General features: G+C 35.8%; 2 protein-coding genes across 4 annotated transcripts in view; both read right to left on the bottom strand.

Annotated features, from left to right (window-relative positions):
* XRCC4 (X-ray repair cross complementing 4) overlaps positions 1-19,719 on the bottom strand; it is a 391,068-nt gene that overhangs the window by 139,992 nt on the left and 231,357 nt on the right. The gene's annotated exons all lie outside the window — the stretch shown is intronic.
* On the bottom strand, positions 9,663-10,086 carry LOC132485292 (large ribosomal subunit protein eL34-like). Its single transcript, XM_060091797.1, has one exon. The coding sequence runs from the start codon at positions 10,045-10,047 to the stop codon at positions 9,694-9,696; it is 354 nt and encodes a 117-aa protein (XP_059947780.1). The 5' UTR covers positions 10,048-10,086; the 3' UTR covers positions 9,663-9,693.

Genomic DNA, 19,719 nt, shown 5'->3' with positions numbered 1-19,719 from the left:
TCAGTTCTGTTTCACATTAAGCATGTACTCTCTGAAAGAACAGGGACCAAGTCTTTCCTTTCCTTAGTATCTTCCCATCTTGACCTCATATGATACTCTGCACACAGTAGATGTTCTGTTCATGTTGCTGCATTAATTGGCAATTTTATTAATTCACATTGCTTAGAAAGTACAGTTGACCCTTGAACAATGGGGAGTTAGGGGCACAGACCCTCTGCACAGTCAAAATCCACCCCCCAAATGCAGTTTTTCTCTATCTGCAAATTCAACCAACTGCAGATCACGTAGTATTTACCATTGGAAAAAACCCACATTTAAATGGACCCACGCAGTTTTAACTCATGTTGTTCAAAGGTCAACTGTAATTTTATAAAAAGCATAGGGAATGATGGAGGCCAGAGTGGTCATGTAAATAACCTCAAAACCTTTGTGATAAATTCTGTGGATTTTTCTGCTCATCTTTCATTCATTCATTCTCTTTCTAGGATAACTTTTTACTACTGCAGGAGCTGGAAAGCTAAAAAACTGTATTTCTGTCTCCTTTGTAAAACTACTGAGATATCTAGAAGGTGAAAAGGAGGCAAAGGACAGCTTCTTGGCTTATTTTACTGTCCCCCCATACCCCCAAAAGCAAAGTCTTAATGGAAAATTAAGAGGTGGGGGGTTTTTTGGTTTTTTTTTTTCCTGCAGCAGATTCCTGTGCCCATTTTTCAGCTGTGTGTCAAGAGGTCGTTGTGGCTGAGAGGACAGTCAGAATACAAGTTCCAGTGGCCATTCACCAATTTTGAGGCTGTCATGCAGAGGAGGTTCCTGGCAACTGGATTAGAGTTATGGTAATGACTTCTTGTGTTCTCATGGCAGCCTGAGGTAGACCATTCTTATAAGTCCACTAGAGCACAGTCCAGGTTTTCCAATGACTTTATGAGCACATGACACCTTATGTGTATTAATTTTCTGTGGCTAAATTATAACAAACTTGGTGACCCACACAAGAGAAATTTATGCTCTTACAGTTTTAGAGGCCACAAGTCTGAAAGGAGTCTTATGGGGCTCACATTAAGGTGTTAGCAGGACTAAACTTCCTCCAGAGGCTCTAGAATAAATCCATTTCCTTGTCTTTTCCAGTGTACAGAAATACGTTTCTTGTATTCCTTGGCTCATGTCCGCTTCCTGTGTGTTCAAAGTCAGCACCTCAGCATCTTCTCTGACTCTGCTTTCATCACATAGCCTCCTTCTCATCTGTCTGAAATATCCCTCTTCCTCCTCCTAAATAAGGACACTTGTAATTATATTTAGGGCTCATCTGGGCAATCCAGAATAATTTCTGCATCTAATTATCCTTAATTTAATCACAACTACAAAATTCACTTGTCATATAGGATAACGTTCATGGGTTCCAGGGATTAGGACTTGAATGTCTTTGGGGACTATTATTCAGCCTACCACACTACGCTTTCCTCTTTCACATGTCACATGGGATAACACAGTCACAGGTTCCAGGCATTAGGAAGCTGACATCTTGGGATGGTGAGTGGGAAGAAGCATTATCCTACCTGCCACAGAAAGGTATAGAACACATGTGAAAACATGATATAAAAATAATAAACTTTTGGGCTTCCCTGGTGGTGCAGTGGTTGAGAATCTGCCTGCCAATGCAGGGGACATGGGTTCGAGCCCTGGTCTGGGAGAATCCCACATGCCACGGAGCAACTGGGCCCGTGAGCCACAATTACTGAGCCTGTGCGTCTGGAGCCTGTGCTCCGCAACAAGAGAGGCCGTGATAGTGAGAGGCCCGTGTATCATGATGAAGAGTGGCCCCCGCTTGCCACAACTGAGAAAGCCCTGGTAGAGAAACAAAGACCCAACACAGCCAAAAATAAATAAATAAATAAATAAATTTTTAAATAGATAAATAAATAAATAAACTTTTTAATGCTGCCAGGCGGATTTTTTTCTTTTATCACCTTCCCCACATCTGGCCCATCCTTCCTATTTAGCTTGGACTCCTGCTGCTGTACTAGATAAACCTCCTGCTAGAGCACATCAAGCGTCCACAAGTGGCTACATGAACTTCCCCCATCTGGAAGGAGGTGGAATGGCCTCCTCCTTCCTCTCCCTACAGCTCAATTCTCCCTCATTATTGCCAGGACCAACAGAAATCCTTCCCACTCCCTAAAATCTTCCCCCATCACTTCAGTTTACAGAGAGTTTTAGGATCCTGTAATATTGCCTTTACCATCATAAGATTTATGACTGTGTGCAGTTATCTTCACATATGACCACATCTTTATCCCCAGAAGGAATGTAAGCTCCTGGACATCAGATACTCTAGTTTGCATTCACAGGCAGTTAATTATTTGTCATTCCTGAATACAGCAAAAGGAAATTCATGCTACTAAGCTTAAAAAACATGTTTACCTTTTTAAAACAGTGATTTTTTAAAAACTGAGACATAACCGAATGTAACAGTGTATAAATTTGAGGTGTATACAACATGGAGGTTTAATACATTTTTTAGCATATGCCTATTTTTATATGTATAGAATATGTGTATTTTTCTCTAAACTTCCTATTATATAAACATTAGTTTAAAAATTCTTATTAATTTCCTGTGCTTTCACTTTGTACTTAGACCAGTCACCAACTACAAAGAGATGACAGTAGATAGAATGTAAAAGTTCCTTTTTCCTAAATCCTTAATCCATTTGTGAGAAGACCCAAAATAATTCTTTCTGTTAAAAAAGCACAGAAAATCACATTCCTCTAAATATTAACAAAAGTAGCTTATCAGAGCACGGAGAAAATTTCTATTTTAATATTTCAATGTTTGTAATTTAATGTGATCGCCATAAATAGCCATCTCAAAAGGGCAAATTACATTTTCTATGGATAATACTCTCTTAAGAGTTGATCTTGCTATGCAAGAAATGAAAAGGATGGTTTTCATATCATGAATTCCTAAACATGGAACTATGGACAACTCAAGTCAGATTTGAGTATTGGGATAAAAATATTAATTGAAATAATTATGAATCAAGACTAAGTTGCACAACGATTTAATGATTATGAAAGTTAAAATTTAATGAATGGCTTGTGGATTATACAAGGAGTAAAAGTTAGAAACATTTCATTTAAAAAACACAACTAGGATTCTATTTACTATTGTTTTAAGTTTAGGAGATATTATTTAATAAGAATCTTTTTCTATTAGGTAACAAACATGCCAAATATTACAAGTACTTACATTTTCTCAGGATGTAAAAATTTTCAAAGAGAACTTTTGAATTAAGGACAAAAAACATGTTCAAAAGTGTGGAGGACTTTCGGCACTGACCCTTCTAAGGAAACCAGGTAATTATTTTGTAAATGCCTGTATCCATATATTAAACAAGATCTCTATGTTCTCCAAAAGATAAATGGTTAAAAGTTGTCTATTTCTATAATATGATGTTAACTTCTTCCCACACACATATTTTTTCATTCAAATATCCCCTACCATGTACTACTACTTCCATCCATGTGCCTATGCTTCTATCTATTCATCTATCTACGACATTTATGTCTATTACATTAAAGAAAATAAACTGCTTACAATACGTCAATGCTTTCTTAGTAATCTGACTACACAAGGGTTTCTCACTGGACTCAAACTTTATGTTATTGGTGGAACTCCTTCTTCAAATGAAATCTTGTAGAAGTAATCTAACAAGAAAAACAGTAAAACGTTAAACTGCTCTGGGAATGAGGGAGAGGAGGTAGCAGGAAGACCGTCTCATTTACCACCAGCTCCCTTGGTCCTCCAAAATATATCTGACAAATTTTTAGGGCTTCATGAAACACAGTCAGAAAGGGGGGAATATATATAACATGCTTTAGTGAGACGTAGAGTATACTGCATGTTTCATAAGGGCTTTCTTCACAAAAGTTAAAATGTAAGGTTCAATCATTTACAGTTATTTGATCTGGAATTTTCTATCTGGAATTCCACATGGTTCTAGACAGCCAATCCTTTATAGCATGTACATGTAGTAAAGAACTGAATACATAACCACATAATGCCTCCTGGCTTTCACCTTACTTACGCAGTTCTCTCAATCTTCCTGCTATGCCCTACATTTCAACTAAAAAAGAACTGCTAACTGCTTTCTGCCCCTCACACATATTTTTTGTTTTTCTATTCCTGTGCTTCTAAATCTGTCATTCTCTGTTGGGATTCTGCCTTGCCTTCACCATTCACAAACCCAGCTCTTTACCACTTCGGTATAAAGCTTCCTGATAGTCATGACTTTCAGTATGCCCTCCACCCGGTCTATGACACCCTGCTTATGATTCTCTTAACAAATAAAAATATTTTCTTACAGTTTTCTTAAGATATATGTTCTATTTTGCCTTGAAGTATAGATTTTGTGTACTTGTTCATCTCTCAGCTAAATTATAGCTATGTCTAGGGAGTTAACATTAAGGAAAGCTGGTAGCCCCTGTGTTGAGTATAGTGTGAGATCTTTCAGAATTGCTTATGGAAGGGCCATAGATAGAAAAATTACCTATTCTCTACAATTCCTCCACTGCCCCCAAATGCCAAACAACTGGCAGAAACCATGTATAACCACTTTTTAGAAAAAAGTGAGTAAACATTACTAGTTTGAATTAATAAAATTAAAAATCCCATCAGAATTCCCTGAGCGCTTTTCAAATTCTTCCATTAGCAAAAAAGTGTGCTGGACTGAAATACTTTGGGAAAAAGTCTTGTACTTCTGTTCAATATCTGGCCAGGGTGAGGCTAGAATACATAACAGGGGGAGCAGGAATAAAGGAAACTGTGCTCTCCCCTGGTGTAGTAATAGCCTTGAATCCCCAACACGAGCAATTCTGACTACTTACTGTCGCAGAAATAAGGTCTGGCCAAAGCATTGAACAATTAAATATTTTAGAGTTACAACATTTCCCTTTCTCCTTTCCCCTGTTTTTTGTTGTGCTCTGTTCTCTGTTCTGTATTTTGTGCCTCACAATGGAAGAAAAGAAGGCACAAAGATGAATCAGTGTTTCCAGCCTCTGTGATAGAAACACTGGCCGGGCTGAAGCACTTCAGTGATGCAGATTCCTGTTGCCTAATCGGCCCTCTCACAGGAGTTGGGGAGGGATATTGCCGCTGTGGCTTTGCACACATCATCCACTCTCCACCAGTGCCAGGTATTGCTGAAAATCCTAAACTATACAAAGTCTAAAACAACAATGGCTGGGAACTGTATCACTCCATTTCTATGACACTGACACTCCTTTGATCATAAAATTATTTTTGTTAACATAAAATCTTAAACATTTGGCACCTGAAGTCAATCTTTTTTTTTTTTTTTTTCTTTTTGCGGTATGCGGGCCTCTCACTGCTGTGGCCTCTCCCGTTGCGGAGCACAGGCTCCGGACGCGCAGGCCCAGCGGCCATGGCTCACGGGCCCAGCCGCTCCGCGGCATATGGGATCCTCCCAGACCGGGGCACGAACCCGTATCCCCTGCATCGGCAGGCGGACTCTTAACCACTGCGCCACCAGGGAGGCCCTGAAGTCAATCTTAAGAGTCCACAATCTTAAGAGATTTACCTGATTACCTGAATGTTTTTAAGTTTGGCCCCGCTTTAAATTGTGACTATAAAGCCTAACATGGGAATTCAATAATCTGTGATTTCATCTACTGAAATATTTCTCCTTACATGTCTAAAATGAGATGAAGATAGAATGACAAATTAATCTCAAATAAATTTTAATGTGATGACAAATTCCATGGTTTTTAATAACTACTCATTTTCCTACTTCTTGGTCCTCATGAATATTTACTGATGTATAGATACAAGCACTGATTACGCAACAGTACATATAGGTATCATAACAACTCTTGATGAGGACCACATGGTTTCTGCTCACTAAGAATTTGCAATCTTCTGTAGAAAGTTCACTGGACTGTTCAGGGATAAAATTGGTATGGTTAATAGTTTTGAGTTTTTTCGGGATAACTGAGCACTAATGCAAGAGATGTTCACTGAAAACTTTTGTGAAATACATCCTACTTTCCTGATTTAATTAATAGAGCCTGCAGATTAAAGTTTAACATCTCCATCATGTGATCATCCTGAGAATCAGTTCTCACTGCGTTGTGATCCTGAGAGATTATTCTGAAGCTCCTTGAACACTGTTATTTTAAAAATACTTAATATCATCTTTCTCTTTTTTAATTAATTCTGCTTGAATTTCTAATTATTAAGGCTTTGCATAATTAAGCTGTAGTTACAGTCAGGGAGTATAATATAAAGAGGGGGTACCTTGACCTGGGTCAAGAAAGTAGAGTTGACGATGCTCTGAGATCTCTGGGTAACCTAGAAAAAGACCTTTGATTGCTGTGTCCGTCCCCTGCTTTGGAAAGTGGCATCAAAAGTATACTTCCGGGCTTCCCTGGTGGCGCAGTGGTTGAGAGTCCGCCTGCCGATGCAGGGGACATGGGTTCGTGCCCCGGTCTGGGAGGATCCCACATGCCGTGGAGCGGCTGGGCCCGTGAGCCATGGCCGCTGGGCCTGTGCGTCCGGAGCCTGTGCGTCCAGAGCCTGTGCTCTGCAAGGGGGAGAGGCCACAACAGTGAGAGTCCCGCGTAACGCAAAAAAAAAAAAAAAAAAAGTATACTTCCCAGGACTACTGAAAGGGTAAAATAATAATAATGATAATAACAGTATAAATATATGGAAAATAAATGAAAGTAGGCTATAATTTTATTATTGTAAATCAGAATAATATGCTATAGTATAGACCCCACTAGCCAAGTATTTTACAACAATTTTATTTAGATAGGCATTTCCCAGTGAAATGGCTGAGAAAGTTGCTGCTTGCACAGAGGCTAAATTATGATGAATCCCTCCTTGCAGAACACATTGTTTAATGAACTTTTATTTTGATTTTCTTTGGCAAATTTGGGTTAATTTCTCCAGAATAACCAACTTTTAAAAACATATTACTCATATTACGTTAAAAACTAAAATCAATAAGGCATACTACACTATTTATTTTATTAAATTATAGACATGCATGTCTTGTGAGTATAATTCTCTGATTTCTCACTATCTTATCTAAGAACATCGTGTGTTAGTTATTTTCTAAAATACTCCTATACTGATTGCTTTATGTTAAACAATTTACCATCCTATATTTGAGAACAGGTTATATGTGTATGATTTTAGCTAGCAACAATGTTTTATTGCTGTGGACATGTATTATAAATGTTATGGTAACAAAATCCATATTTACACAGTAAACCCTTTTTTCCAGGACAGACTGAATTACAGAGTAATCGAATTTATAGCATTTTGTTAATTTTTTTTTTTTTTTTTTTTTTTTTTTGGTATGCGGGCCTCTCACTGTTGTGGCCTCTCCCGTTGCGGAGCACAGGCTCCGGATGCGCAGGCTCAGCGGCCATGGCTCACGGGCCCAGCCACTCCGTGGCATGTGGGATCTTCCTGGACCGGGGCACAAACCCGTGTCCCCTGCATCGGCAGGCGGACTCTCAACCACTGCGCCACCAGGGAAGCCCTAATTTTTGTTAATTTTTAAATAGGTAATATATATACTTGGTAAAAACTTTAAAAGGTACACAGTGGTACACAAGAAACAGATCTTCCCTTCATTTTTATACCTTCAGCCAATAACTCTCTCTAAGAACTAACTGCTATTATTAATTTCTTAGCTACACTTCCAGAGATAATTCTAATGAAACTGAGTTTTAATGCTTTCAGATTTATATATTAACCCAATCTAAGTTAATGTGGTAGGCCATGGTATGTTGTAGGACAGAATTTTCCAAAGGGTGATTTTCAGAATTAAACTATAGACTTAGTTGAAAATAAGGGTTTCAGTATTGGTGTGTTACCTGTAATAAATGTATCAAACTAAGGCAAGATGTGAATAATAGAAGATGAGGGGGGGTATATATGGGAATACTCTGTACTATTTTCTCAATTTTTCTGTAAATCTAAATTAAAACTATTCTAAAAAATATAGTCCATCATAAAAAAAAAAGTTCATTTGGAAGCTGAAGATTCCGTTCTAATAGGCTGCTGTTGTGAGGTCTTGGTCAGCTCAGTATAATGGTCTTCTCAGCTGCAAAATGATTAGTAAGGTTTGGGTTTTTTTCTTTTTTCCCCAATCAGTATAAAATGTTCTCAGGATATGAATTAGTTATAATTAGTTTATTTCCATGTTTGTTATTAATTCAGACATTCAACTTCAGTTCAGTAATTCAATTTAATAAATATTTTTAGGTTGCTATATCATACCAACCAATCTGAGTGTGTCTTTAAAGGAAACAAAGTTTTTGTTTTCTGAAACAAAGGAAACATTATTCCTAGAGTTTTATCTAAATATCAATTTATGCAAAAATCTATAGTTTATGTGAAATTTTTACAGCAAAAAAGCAAAGGTAAATTTTCTCTAGACAATACCTAAATGATTATATATTTGGGAGGGCAGTCAACTCTTGATTACCTGGTAGAAGATAAACTAAAGTAATAATTAATCATAAAGAGTATATTTGTAAAGAAATGAAAATTACTATGAATAAAACAACTATATACCAAAAGATATTTGTAGTAATAAATAAATGGTACAGAGCTATCTAAGATAGCCTGATAGACTAGGCCCTATCCCTCAGCTCATACAGAAGTACTTGTGGGGTACAGGCACACTTCAGAGATAATTGTGGATTGGGGTCCAGACCACTGCAATAAAGCGAATATCACAATAAAGCAAGTCACATGAATTTTTTGGTTTCCCAGTGCATATAAATGTTTACACTATATTGTAGTCTATTAAGTGTGCAATAGCATTATGTCTAAAAAATGCATATACTTTAATTAAAAATGCTTTATTACTAAAAAATGCTAACCATAATCTGAGCCTTCAGAGAGTCACAATCTTTTTGCTGGTGGAGTGTCTTGCCTTGATGTTGATGGCTGCTGACTCATCAGGGTGGTGGTTGCTGAAGGTTGGGGTGGCTGTGGCTATTTCTTAAAATAAGACAACAGTGAAGCTTGCCACATTGATTAACTCTTCCTTTCATGAACAATTTTTCTGTAGTACGCAATGCTATTTGATAGCATTTTACCCAGAGTAGAGCTGCTTTCAAAGTTGGAGACAATCCTCTCAAACCCTGCCATTGCTTTATTAAATAAGTTAGTGCTATATTTATTCTAAATCCTTTGTTGTCATTTCAACAACTTTCACAACATCACCACTAGTACTAGATTCTATTTCAAAACACTTTCTTGCCCATCCATAATAAGCAATTTCTCATCTGCTCAAGATTTATCATGAGATTGCAGCAATTCAGTCACATCTTCCACTTCTAGTTCTAGTTCTCTTGCTGTTTCCACTACATCAGCAGTTTCCTCCTCCACTGAAGTCTTTCGCCCCACAAAGTCTTCCATGAGGGTTGGAATCAACCTGTTCCAAACTCCTGTGAATGTTGATATTTTGACCTCTTCCCATGAAACACAAATATGCTTAATGACATCTAGAATGGTGAATCCTTTCTAGAAGGTTTGCAACTTACGTTGCCCAGATCCATCATAGGAATCACTCTTTATGGCAGCTATCATCTTATGAAATGTATGTCTTTTTTTTTCTTTTTGATTTTTTTATTACTCAAAGAAGCTTCATTTTTTTATTTAGCTTTCTGACTCTGCGCTTGTGCTTTCAACACTTTCACAACGATTTTCTGCTCCTCAATGAGGAAAGCGCACTTGATCCTGTCACGGACACATTTAGCACACATGGAACCACCATAGGCCCGGCTAACACGTTTTTTCGTTTCAGACAACCTCATAAGAACTTTAGGTCTCATAGCACGAACTCCTCGAAGTCGGCCTGGGCACACACCACATGCGGATTTCGGTGCTTTCCTAACTTTCTTGGTATAAAGATAAATAATTCTATTACCAGGGGTTCGGGACAGCCTGGTTTTGTTAGAGTCTGTATTGTAGGACAGCCTACGATGGTATGTCAAACGCTGAACCATCCTGAATGCCTCTAGGTACCGTCCCCAGAAGAGGAAGAAGAAAGCTGAAATGTATTTCTTAAATAATAAGACTCGAAAGTCAAAATGACTCCTTGACCCATGGGCTGCAGAATGGATGTTGTGTGAGCAGGCATGAAAACAACATTAATCTCGTTGTACATCTCCATCAGAGCTCTTGAACGACCAGGAGTATTGTCAATGAGCAGTAATATTTTGAAAGGAATCTTTTTCTGAGCAGTAGGTCTCATCAGTGGGCTTAAAACAGTAAACCATATTGTCAGCAGATGTGCTATTATCCAGGCTTTGTTGTCCCACTTACAGAGCACAGGCAGAGTAGATTTAGCATAATTCTTAAGGGCCTTAGGATTTTCGGAATGGTAAATGAGCACTGGTTTCAAGTTAGTCACCAGCTGCACCAGCCTCTACCTAACAAGAGTCAGCCAATCCTTTGAAGCTTCGAAGCCAGGCATTGACTTCTCTTCTCTAGCTATGAAAGTCCAAATAGCATATTCTTCCAGTATAAGGCTATTTTGTCCACAATTAAAAATCTGTTGTTTAGTGTATCCCCCTTCATTAATAATCTTAACTAGATCTTCTGGATAACTTGTTGTAGCTTCTACATCAGCACTTGCTGCTTCACCTTGTACTTTTATGTTATGTAGGTGGCTTCTTTCCTTCAACCTCATGAACCAACTTCTGCTAGCTTCGAACTTTTCTTCTGCAGCTTCTTCACCTCTCTCGGCCTTCACAGAATTGAAGAGAGTTAGGGCCTTGCTCTGGATTAGGCTTTGGCTTAAGGGAATGTTGTGGCTGGTTTGATCTATCCAGACCACAAAAACCTTCTCCATATCAGCAGTAAGGCTGTTTTGCTTTCTTATCTTTTGTGTGTTTACTGGCGAAGCGATTTTAATTTCCTTCAGGAACTTTCCCCTTTGCATTCACAGTGTGGCTAACTGTTCGGTACAGGAATCCTATCTATCAGCCTATCTCTGCTTTTGACATGCCTTCCTCACTAAGCTTAATCATTTCTAGCTTCTGATTTACAGAAAGAGTAAGACTCTTTCTTTCACTTGAACACTTAGAGGCCATTGTAGGGTTATTAATTGGCTTAATTTCAACATCCTATTGTATCTCAGGGAATAAGGAGGCACAAGGAGAAGGAGAATGATGGGGGAATGGTTGGTGGGTGGAGCAATGAGAACACACACAACATTTATCAATTAAGTTTGTTGTCTTACATAGGTGTGGTTCATGGCAGCCCCAAACAGCTACTATAGTAACATCAAAGATCACTGATCATAGATCACCATAACAAATATAATGATAATGAAAAAGTTTGAAATATTCTGAGAATTACCAAAATGTGACACAGAGTCATGAAGTGAACAAATGCTATTGGAAAATGACTTGCTTGACACAGGGTTGGCACAAACCTTCAATGTGTAAAAAACAAAACAAAACAACAAAAAACCCCACAATACTTGAGAAGTGTAATAAAGTGAAGCTCAATAAAACAAGGTATGCCTGTATTCTAACACCACTGAGCAAGAAGTTTGGTTGAACTTCTAATTAAGGGTAGTAATGAAAGAGAAAGGAGGCATGTGTCTGCTTAATTCAAGACTCATAAATACAAGGATCTTTACTAAGAGTTGTTTAACAGCCCAGTACTTTTTTGGCAGATAATTTACATGGTCTTAAATCCAAGTACTTGTATTTCTTTTACACTTTTGGGTAACATCTGTGGACTGTGTTGAACTACTAGATTATTCATAAATTTGTTTTATGTCATATTGTTATTAGTTTTACAGTTTTGTTTTAACCAGGATTCTGGGTAGTCTGTGGTTTCCTTTCTATCTATTCGTCACCCCATTTATGCCAGTTAAACAAGGGTTGAATGTAGTTGAGTTCCAAGTAATTAGTTTTACTATATTCTCAAATTGTTTCCTGATTTGCCATGTGTCATCTGCAAATATTATCAGTTTTCCCTAATTATATTTGTAACCATTTTTTTAACTTGAAGTTGCACTCAGATGAATCATTCCCTCAAATCCTTCATTCTTAAATAGTTTACTCCACATAATATTAACTAAATATAAGTAGGGTATGTGGTATTCTTTGTCTCTTTAATTGAATTTTCTATTATGTTATTTGTAGGTTTTTTTGCTAGATTATACTTGATTTTCACAAGTTATTGCAGTATAAAATTAAAGTTATTTTAATTGACCCATTCTTTAAAATTTGCCATGAAAATAATCTCTCTTTTTTACAATTTGGAAGTATAGTAGATTATTGCTGTTACTTATTTTCCTTATACTTTATATTATACTATCACAATAATAATCAAAGCTTTCTTATAAGAACATTCAGTCACCAGCCAACATTTATGTGATTTCTCCTATACTATGTAATAACTGTTCTTTCAAATGCATGTTTTGCTTTAATTTTACCCACAATGAGATATAGTTGAAACCTTTCTTCACACATAAATTTAAAAATATATATCCATCATTTTCCTTTACTGTTATGGCAGCAATGTATCAATAGATAAAGCATGGATTTTAGACTGTTACTACCCAGGTTTGACTCCCTTTTATACCACTTATAATCTGTGATTCTCTGCATCTCAGTCTTCTCATGTATAAAATGGGGATAAAAATACTAGGTATGTCATAGACTTAGTGGAAGGATTAACTAAGGTAATGCATGTAAAGCACTTTGAAAAATTGTTACATTTTAAGCCCTTAATAGTATTAGCTATTATTAATTTTGCTGGTGTTATTTTTCACCCTCCCAAGAACCCTTATGAGCTATTTCTCCTTGAATTAGGTCTTCCACAATTTGTTTTCTATTAAAGATGAAATTTGTATGTCACAATAAGCTGCCTTATAGCCATCTGATTAACTTTACCCATTAAGTTATTCTACTTATACCTTTAATATAAATCTTACTAAATTTTAGCTTATGAATTTGAATGATTGTTTCCAATATTTGAAAGGCTAGGTGTTTGCATAATATCTCTTGCTTAAAAGAACTAAACATGCTGGAGTGTGAGTGTGTGCGTGTGTGTGTGTGTGTGTGTATATATATACATACATTTGGGTTTTTTTCTTAATAGCATTGGAGAGCTGATAAAGTACTAGGGAAATTATGAGAAGAAAATCTAAAGAAGGCAGTACCCTAGAGGGTTAAAATGCATTAAAGCCTTTTTTTGCATGAGGACATTTACTGGAACTTTGTGACCTTAAGCTGCAGTTTTCACAGAGTTGCGGAGCACAGGGGTACAGAGACAAAGCTTAGGGATTGCCCAAAGAGGAGACCCTCCCCCATAGAAGTGGGTCACCCAAGATTCATTTAGTAACCACAAACCTACACTTGGGTGTATTTGCAGCTCAAATTAATGTGACTTGGGTAGTTTAAAAAACAAACAAACAAAAGCAAACCCTCAGCGGTGAATGTGTTAGCTGGATTGTGGTAATTCTTTCACAATATATACATATCGTCATGTTGTACACTTTAAATACATTACACTTTCATTTGTCAATTATACCTCAATAAAAATGAAAAATAAACAAGAACACCTCAAACCAGGTAGTTTAAAGTAGTTGAAGACCATTAGTGTGCCCCTTTGTGGCAGAAGCAATGACAAATATTTTTCAGAGAAAACACCTTTATACTAGGTCTCAAAGAACTCCTATAAGTAATTTTCTAAGAAAAAATGAGTATCACACAGTAAAAAATTACTTCACTCATAAAGAAACAACACTTATGAACAAGAACAGTAGAAACAAGAACAACAGAAACTGGTTGCAAAGATTTCAAATATTAGAACTAACAGACAGCAATAAAATAACAATGCTTACTAAATTTCAAGAAATAAAAGATACTCTTAAGAATAGTAACAGGAAACTATAAACAATGATAAAGCATATTTGAAAGAGAACCACATACAATTTCTAGAAATAAAAAATATAATACCTGAAATTCAAAATTCAATGGTCAGGCTTAACAGAGATTAGGTTTTCAGATATGAAGAGAGAATTAGTAACCTGAAACATGACTAGAAGGAATTATGCAGAATTCAGCATAGGAAGTCAAAGAAAGGTTAAGAGACATAGAAAATAGAGTAAGATGGCCTTACCTAAGTGTAATTTGAGTTCCAAAAGAAAGGGACAGAGAGAATAAGACAGAAGAGATATTTGAAGAAATAATGACTGAGAAATTTTTGGAACCAATGAAAGTGACCAATCATTCTCCTTAAAAATCACAAATCACAAGCAAAATAACCAAAAAGAAATTCACACTTGGATGTACCAGAGTGAAACTTCAGAACACCAAAGACAAAGAGGTAATCTTAAAAGTAGCCAGTGAGAAAAGGCAGATTGCCTCCCAAAGAGTGATTGTGAGACTGTCAGCAAATGTTCAATTTCCCATGAAATTAAATCTTTAGCATGTTAAAAGAAAATAACTGCTAACCCAAATTCTAGCTCCAGTAGAATTTTCACAAGAGCAAAAGTCAAAGACATTTTTCAACCCACTAAAAAACTGAGAAAGTTTGCCTCTAATAGAGCTTCATTAAAGGCAATTCTGAAGAATGTATTTCAGATAAATGGAAAATAATCCCAGATAGTAGTTCTAAAATGCAAGTAGTTCTAAATCCAAGAAGGAAAATAAGAACAGTGACAGTTATAAATTTGTAGATAAATTTAAATGATCACTGGCTACATATATGAAATAATAAGAAGAATGTCTTTTAAAAAAAAGAATTTAACTATCCTCAAATACATTAAAATAACATATAACTTTGTGGGATTTAGGTATTAAAGGAATTAAAGTTTAAAGGAATTCAAGTGTTCCAAATATTGTGTTCTCTGATGGGAGCAAAAGGGTACATGATTGACTTCTACACTTTCATAAGTTAAGAAAACATGTTGGAATTGTAGAGTAGCCACTAAAAGAAGAGAAACAGTATATTTACTCCAAAACAGTAAAAAACCAAAAGTTGAAAGACAAAAACTATCAGATGAGATTAACGAAACAGAACAAAACAAAAACGAACAAACAAAAAATGCAGTTAAATGCAGTATACCAGAGAGATTTCCAAAATGTAAGGATATCTAAAGGTAGAAAGTAACAAAGATGGAAAAACATATATACCAGGTAAATGCTAACAAAAAGAAAACTCATGTGATTATATTAATATCTTTTATTGAGATAAACAGAATTACTAGAAATAATGAGAGTGATTTTATAATAATTTAAAGATTCCATTTTTCAGGAAGATAAACTATTTTATCTAATAACATAGACTCAGATTAACAACTACAATAAGATATAGACAAGCTTATTATGGTAGTGAAAGATTTTAACACATCTCTTTTCATAGAATAACCAGAGGAAAATGGATGTGGATATAGATTTTAATAAGAAGATTAACAAATTTGACCCACTGAACATATATAGAACACTTCACCCAACAAATGCAGACATACTCTCTTCTAGCACATATAGAACATTTATGGTGCCTAAGAAAATTTTCAACAAACTTCAAAGGACTGAATTCATATAACATGTAACCTAAACTCTGTCACTTATTAGCTTTGTGACATTGCTGAAGTTCTTTAGCCTTTCTGAGCTTCAGTCTCCTAACTTCAAAATGGGGTAACAATGGTATACATCAGCTGTGTAACCAGAAACAGAAAGAGATGATGCACTGAGGGGTCCTACACGCAATGAGAGATGGTTTGGATTTTAAAATAATGAATTTAAACAAGGAATGGCATGATTAGATATGTTTTAGAAAGATCATTTTGGCAGCAAGACAGAGAATGGCTTAGAGAAAGGGAAAACTAGAAGCAGGGTGATGTGTTAGGAAAAATTATAATACATCAGATAAGAAATAATGAGGGCTTGAAGAGCGTGTGAAAGGACATATCTTCACAGATATTTACCTTCCTGTTTACAATTTCAGTGCCAAAGAGAACTAACAGAAACTAGGTCTACTAAATATATAGCTATTACTTTAAAATTCTTTGGTGAATAACTGAAAATGTTAAAGCACACAATTTTTTCATTCATTAAAAAGAGAGAATTTAAGATGCAGTCTTTAAGGCAATATCTCTATGACCTACACGGAAAAGCAACTGAGCTATGGTATATTTTATTTGTGTGTATATACATATACTATATAGATAACAGATATAGATTTATTTTTTAAATAAGTCTATTTTTAAAGTATTCTCTGATCTCACTCTTTAATATCGTCTAAAGTTTAATAATCCTCACTGTTAGGTATTTCTTCACAGCCAATCCCCCAAAGTAAACACTGCATATTTCTGTTACTTGCTATTAACAGATACTTAAAATATTTGCATATTAGTGTATTCTCTAAATAATCTTAGAAAACTCAAGAGAAAATATTTCTATGCACAGATTTTTGAGGCCATTCAGTTCGTTAACACAAATGAAGCGAATATTAAAGAAAACTCTATTTTCTTTATAATTTTCATTTACTTGGAATTTGGCTAACATATAAAAGTATATGTAATTTAAGTTTGAGTAAGTGAAGTTAAAATTAGTCTGAATAATGTCTGTGTAGCATAAACATTCTATATGGAAGAGGTCCCCCCCTTAGTTTTGCTTTTGCTTTTTCTATCATGGACTCAAAGGCCATAAGTGGTAGGAAGCAAGATTTAAATTTAGGGGGAATAACACTTGGCTAGTGTAAATGATAGTGCTGATAAGGACAGCTATTGCAGAGAATGCCATGGTGACATATCCTTGCTAAAATAGTTCTCATTTCTCATAGTACCAAATTAATTTTCATCTGCATGTCCTATACAAGAGTGTCATAAAAGAAAATGAGATTCATTCGAAATGAAAGGATGTGCTGAAATAGTGTCAGAATAAGATGGATGGAACAGGCAAAGAGGTAGATGTGATTCCAAGCGATTTTACACATTGTTTCTGCCAATCATTTTGGAACTCTTCCAAACGTTACATCAAATAAAGTCAACCTCAAGAGAGATTTGTAATTTATATAATTTACACTCTGGCAAAAAGTAATGCTAAATATCACTGCTGCTGCTATCTGGAAAGAAGAGCAGAGAAGGTAAAGGAGATCAAGGTCATGCTTATTTGCTACTTCTCTCTTATCTTCCACTGCAAAGCATCAAACTGTATCTAGAATCTGACAATACATCACCCCTTTCATCTTTCATCTGGATTAGAGCAGCCTTTTAACTGGTCTTCCAGAGTTCCACTTGGGACCACTTTCAATCAATCTACCATAGAGCAGAAAAAGTGATCTCACAATGTAAATCAAATAACAAAATTCACTGTTTAAAACCCCGCAAGTTTCCCAAAGCACAAAGAATAAAATCCAACCTCCCTTACTTTGGGCTCTAAGCTCTGCATGATCTGGCCTGCCTACCTCTGTGTGTGTGTGTGTGTGTGTGTGTGTGTGTGTGTGTGTGTGTGTTAACCTCCTGTGTATGTTACTACCTAACCGTGCCGAGGTTCTATCCACCTTAGAACATTTGCATATACCCTTCTTTCTTCACGGAATACCTCACTTCTAAAAGCCTATTCCTTCTATTTACATGAAGCTTAAATATTACCTGCCTCGAGTCTTTCCTGACCACGTATCTCAACTCCCTGTTTTTAGCATACATCATAGTGTACGATTAGTTTTTATATTTGTCAACTTTTTACAAAGTTACTTTCCTAACATGGAAGCTCTATGAATACAGAAGGTGCCGGAGCACTGCCTCAGCATTCAAGCAGCTTAAAAACCTAGTATGGAGGTAATTCACATACATAAATACCAGGCAAAATGGATTAAAAATTAGATGATGTACTTAATAGCCTACAAGCTCAAAGAGGAAAGACTGTACTCAGTATTTCCAGGAAGGTCTGGTAGAAGAGGTGACTTTTAAAGGCTAGGACTATAAAAGAATAGGAAATAAGAATTTTCAAGCAGAGAGTTTAGGCAAAACAAAAACATAAAAGTGAAGAGATGAGAAATATTTACAGAATTTCAGTAAGTCTGATTTGAGAACAGTAACTGATAAGTAAAGCATAGGGTAGTATTAGGAGATAAGACTGTGGAGGTTTGGTCATGAAAAAGGACATCATTTTCTTTGGGAGAGGAGGGAAGAAGCTATAGTGATATATAAGACGAATATGACTGGTGACAAATAATGAGGAGTGGAGAACATCTTCTACTGGGTCTATGACTAGAGACAAAGTCGCTGGTGTGGTGGGAATGTATCCATGAAAAGAACAGCTTAGTCAGATGACAAAAATGGAGATCCATATCTTTATTTACAGTTTAAATTATAACTGTTAAATAAAATTACATTGAGCAAGAAATGGGCCAATAATAAATCTCACTATTATTTCTATTTTTATGACAATAGGAACTAATTCTAGTTCCTATATATACTATATACTGAGTTTTAAAAGATCACTTTATCCTGTCACTAAATCTACAATAAAATAAAGACTTAAGTTCCTCTCTTTTCTAGTGAGCTAAGAAAAATCCAAAATATATTTTTGTCAGCTAGTCTAGAAAATAAACAAAAGACACACATTTGATGAAATTGTAAATTTATGAAAAAATAATTTCATTAATATGCGGTTGGTCAAACAACTAAACCAAAAAATAAAAAAGGTTGGGGGGAGGAAAGAAAGAATTGCCGGTCCATTAAGTTCACTGGGATGTTAACTAGCCTGTAAGTATGAGAATAAAGAAAGAGTCCTGCTGTGTTTAACTTGCAGAACTATAAATTATTTTATCTACAAAAATAAATCATTTCATTAATTTTGGAAATATGGTACAATTTAAAATTTCATTTATATGAAGTAAAATAATGCCACTTCATTACCATAAGGCAAACAGTGGGAAAGTTGAATACATATTTAAAGATTTACTTCAAATTAGATACTAGAGCTTAAGTTTGTTGCTAATGAATACCACAAAACACTGAATTCTTCAGCAGAAAAATATTTAGTCAATCCCAATTATTCAGGAGGATACTTACTAGAATTTGTAATAATTGTAAACAGAAAGTGCTCTCTGCAAGTGTTTTCCAAAATCCCATGAGACACTCCAGTAAAAGGTGTTTTAAATTCAAACACATTTGGGAAATGTTGATTCAATAAAGCTAACACGTAAACATTCACTGTGAATCTCAGGGAAGGGCTATAGCCTGCAAAGTTTCCCCAAAGCAGATGGCTAGGGAACCTCTTACTTGCCGGACAGTTCCTTTTACTATTTCAAGGAACAAACTCTGAGATGTTGCTTTATGAGAAATGATGGGATTCAGTTTTCCCTACAAACTTTGGTAGTTTCGCTTCACCTTTCTTTATGTCTTATTCACAGAATGTCCTCAAGTCCCACATCTTGCCCTACACCTCAAATATATATAAATACACACACATAGACACAATATATATGCCGCATTTATACAAATACAAAATTTTAAGTATGTATGTATCTTTCATATCTATCTACCTATCAAAATTTACCCTCTCTGAGCAATGCCCCAGGATCCAGTTGTTTTCTCCTTCCCTTTCTCCCAAATCAAAAGTCTTAACACATAGTGCCTCTGAATCAGGTGTCATAGAAAAGCACCTAATAAATTAAAATGATTTGGCAGATAAAGTTGGTAA

This window comes from Mesoplodon densirostris, chromosome 3 (genome assembly GCF_025265405.1).
Source record: "Mesoplodon densirostris isolate mMesDen1 chromosome 3, mMesDen1 primary haplotype, whole genome shotgun sequence".
NCBI classification, from domain to species: Eukaryota; Metazoa; Chordata; class Mammalia; order Artiodactyla; family Ziphiidae; genus Mesoplodon; species Mesoplodon densirostris.
Note: the sequence above shows the minus strand (reverse complement) of the source record. Positions and strands in the feature narration are given on the sequence as shown.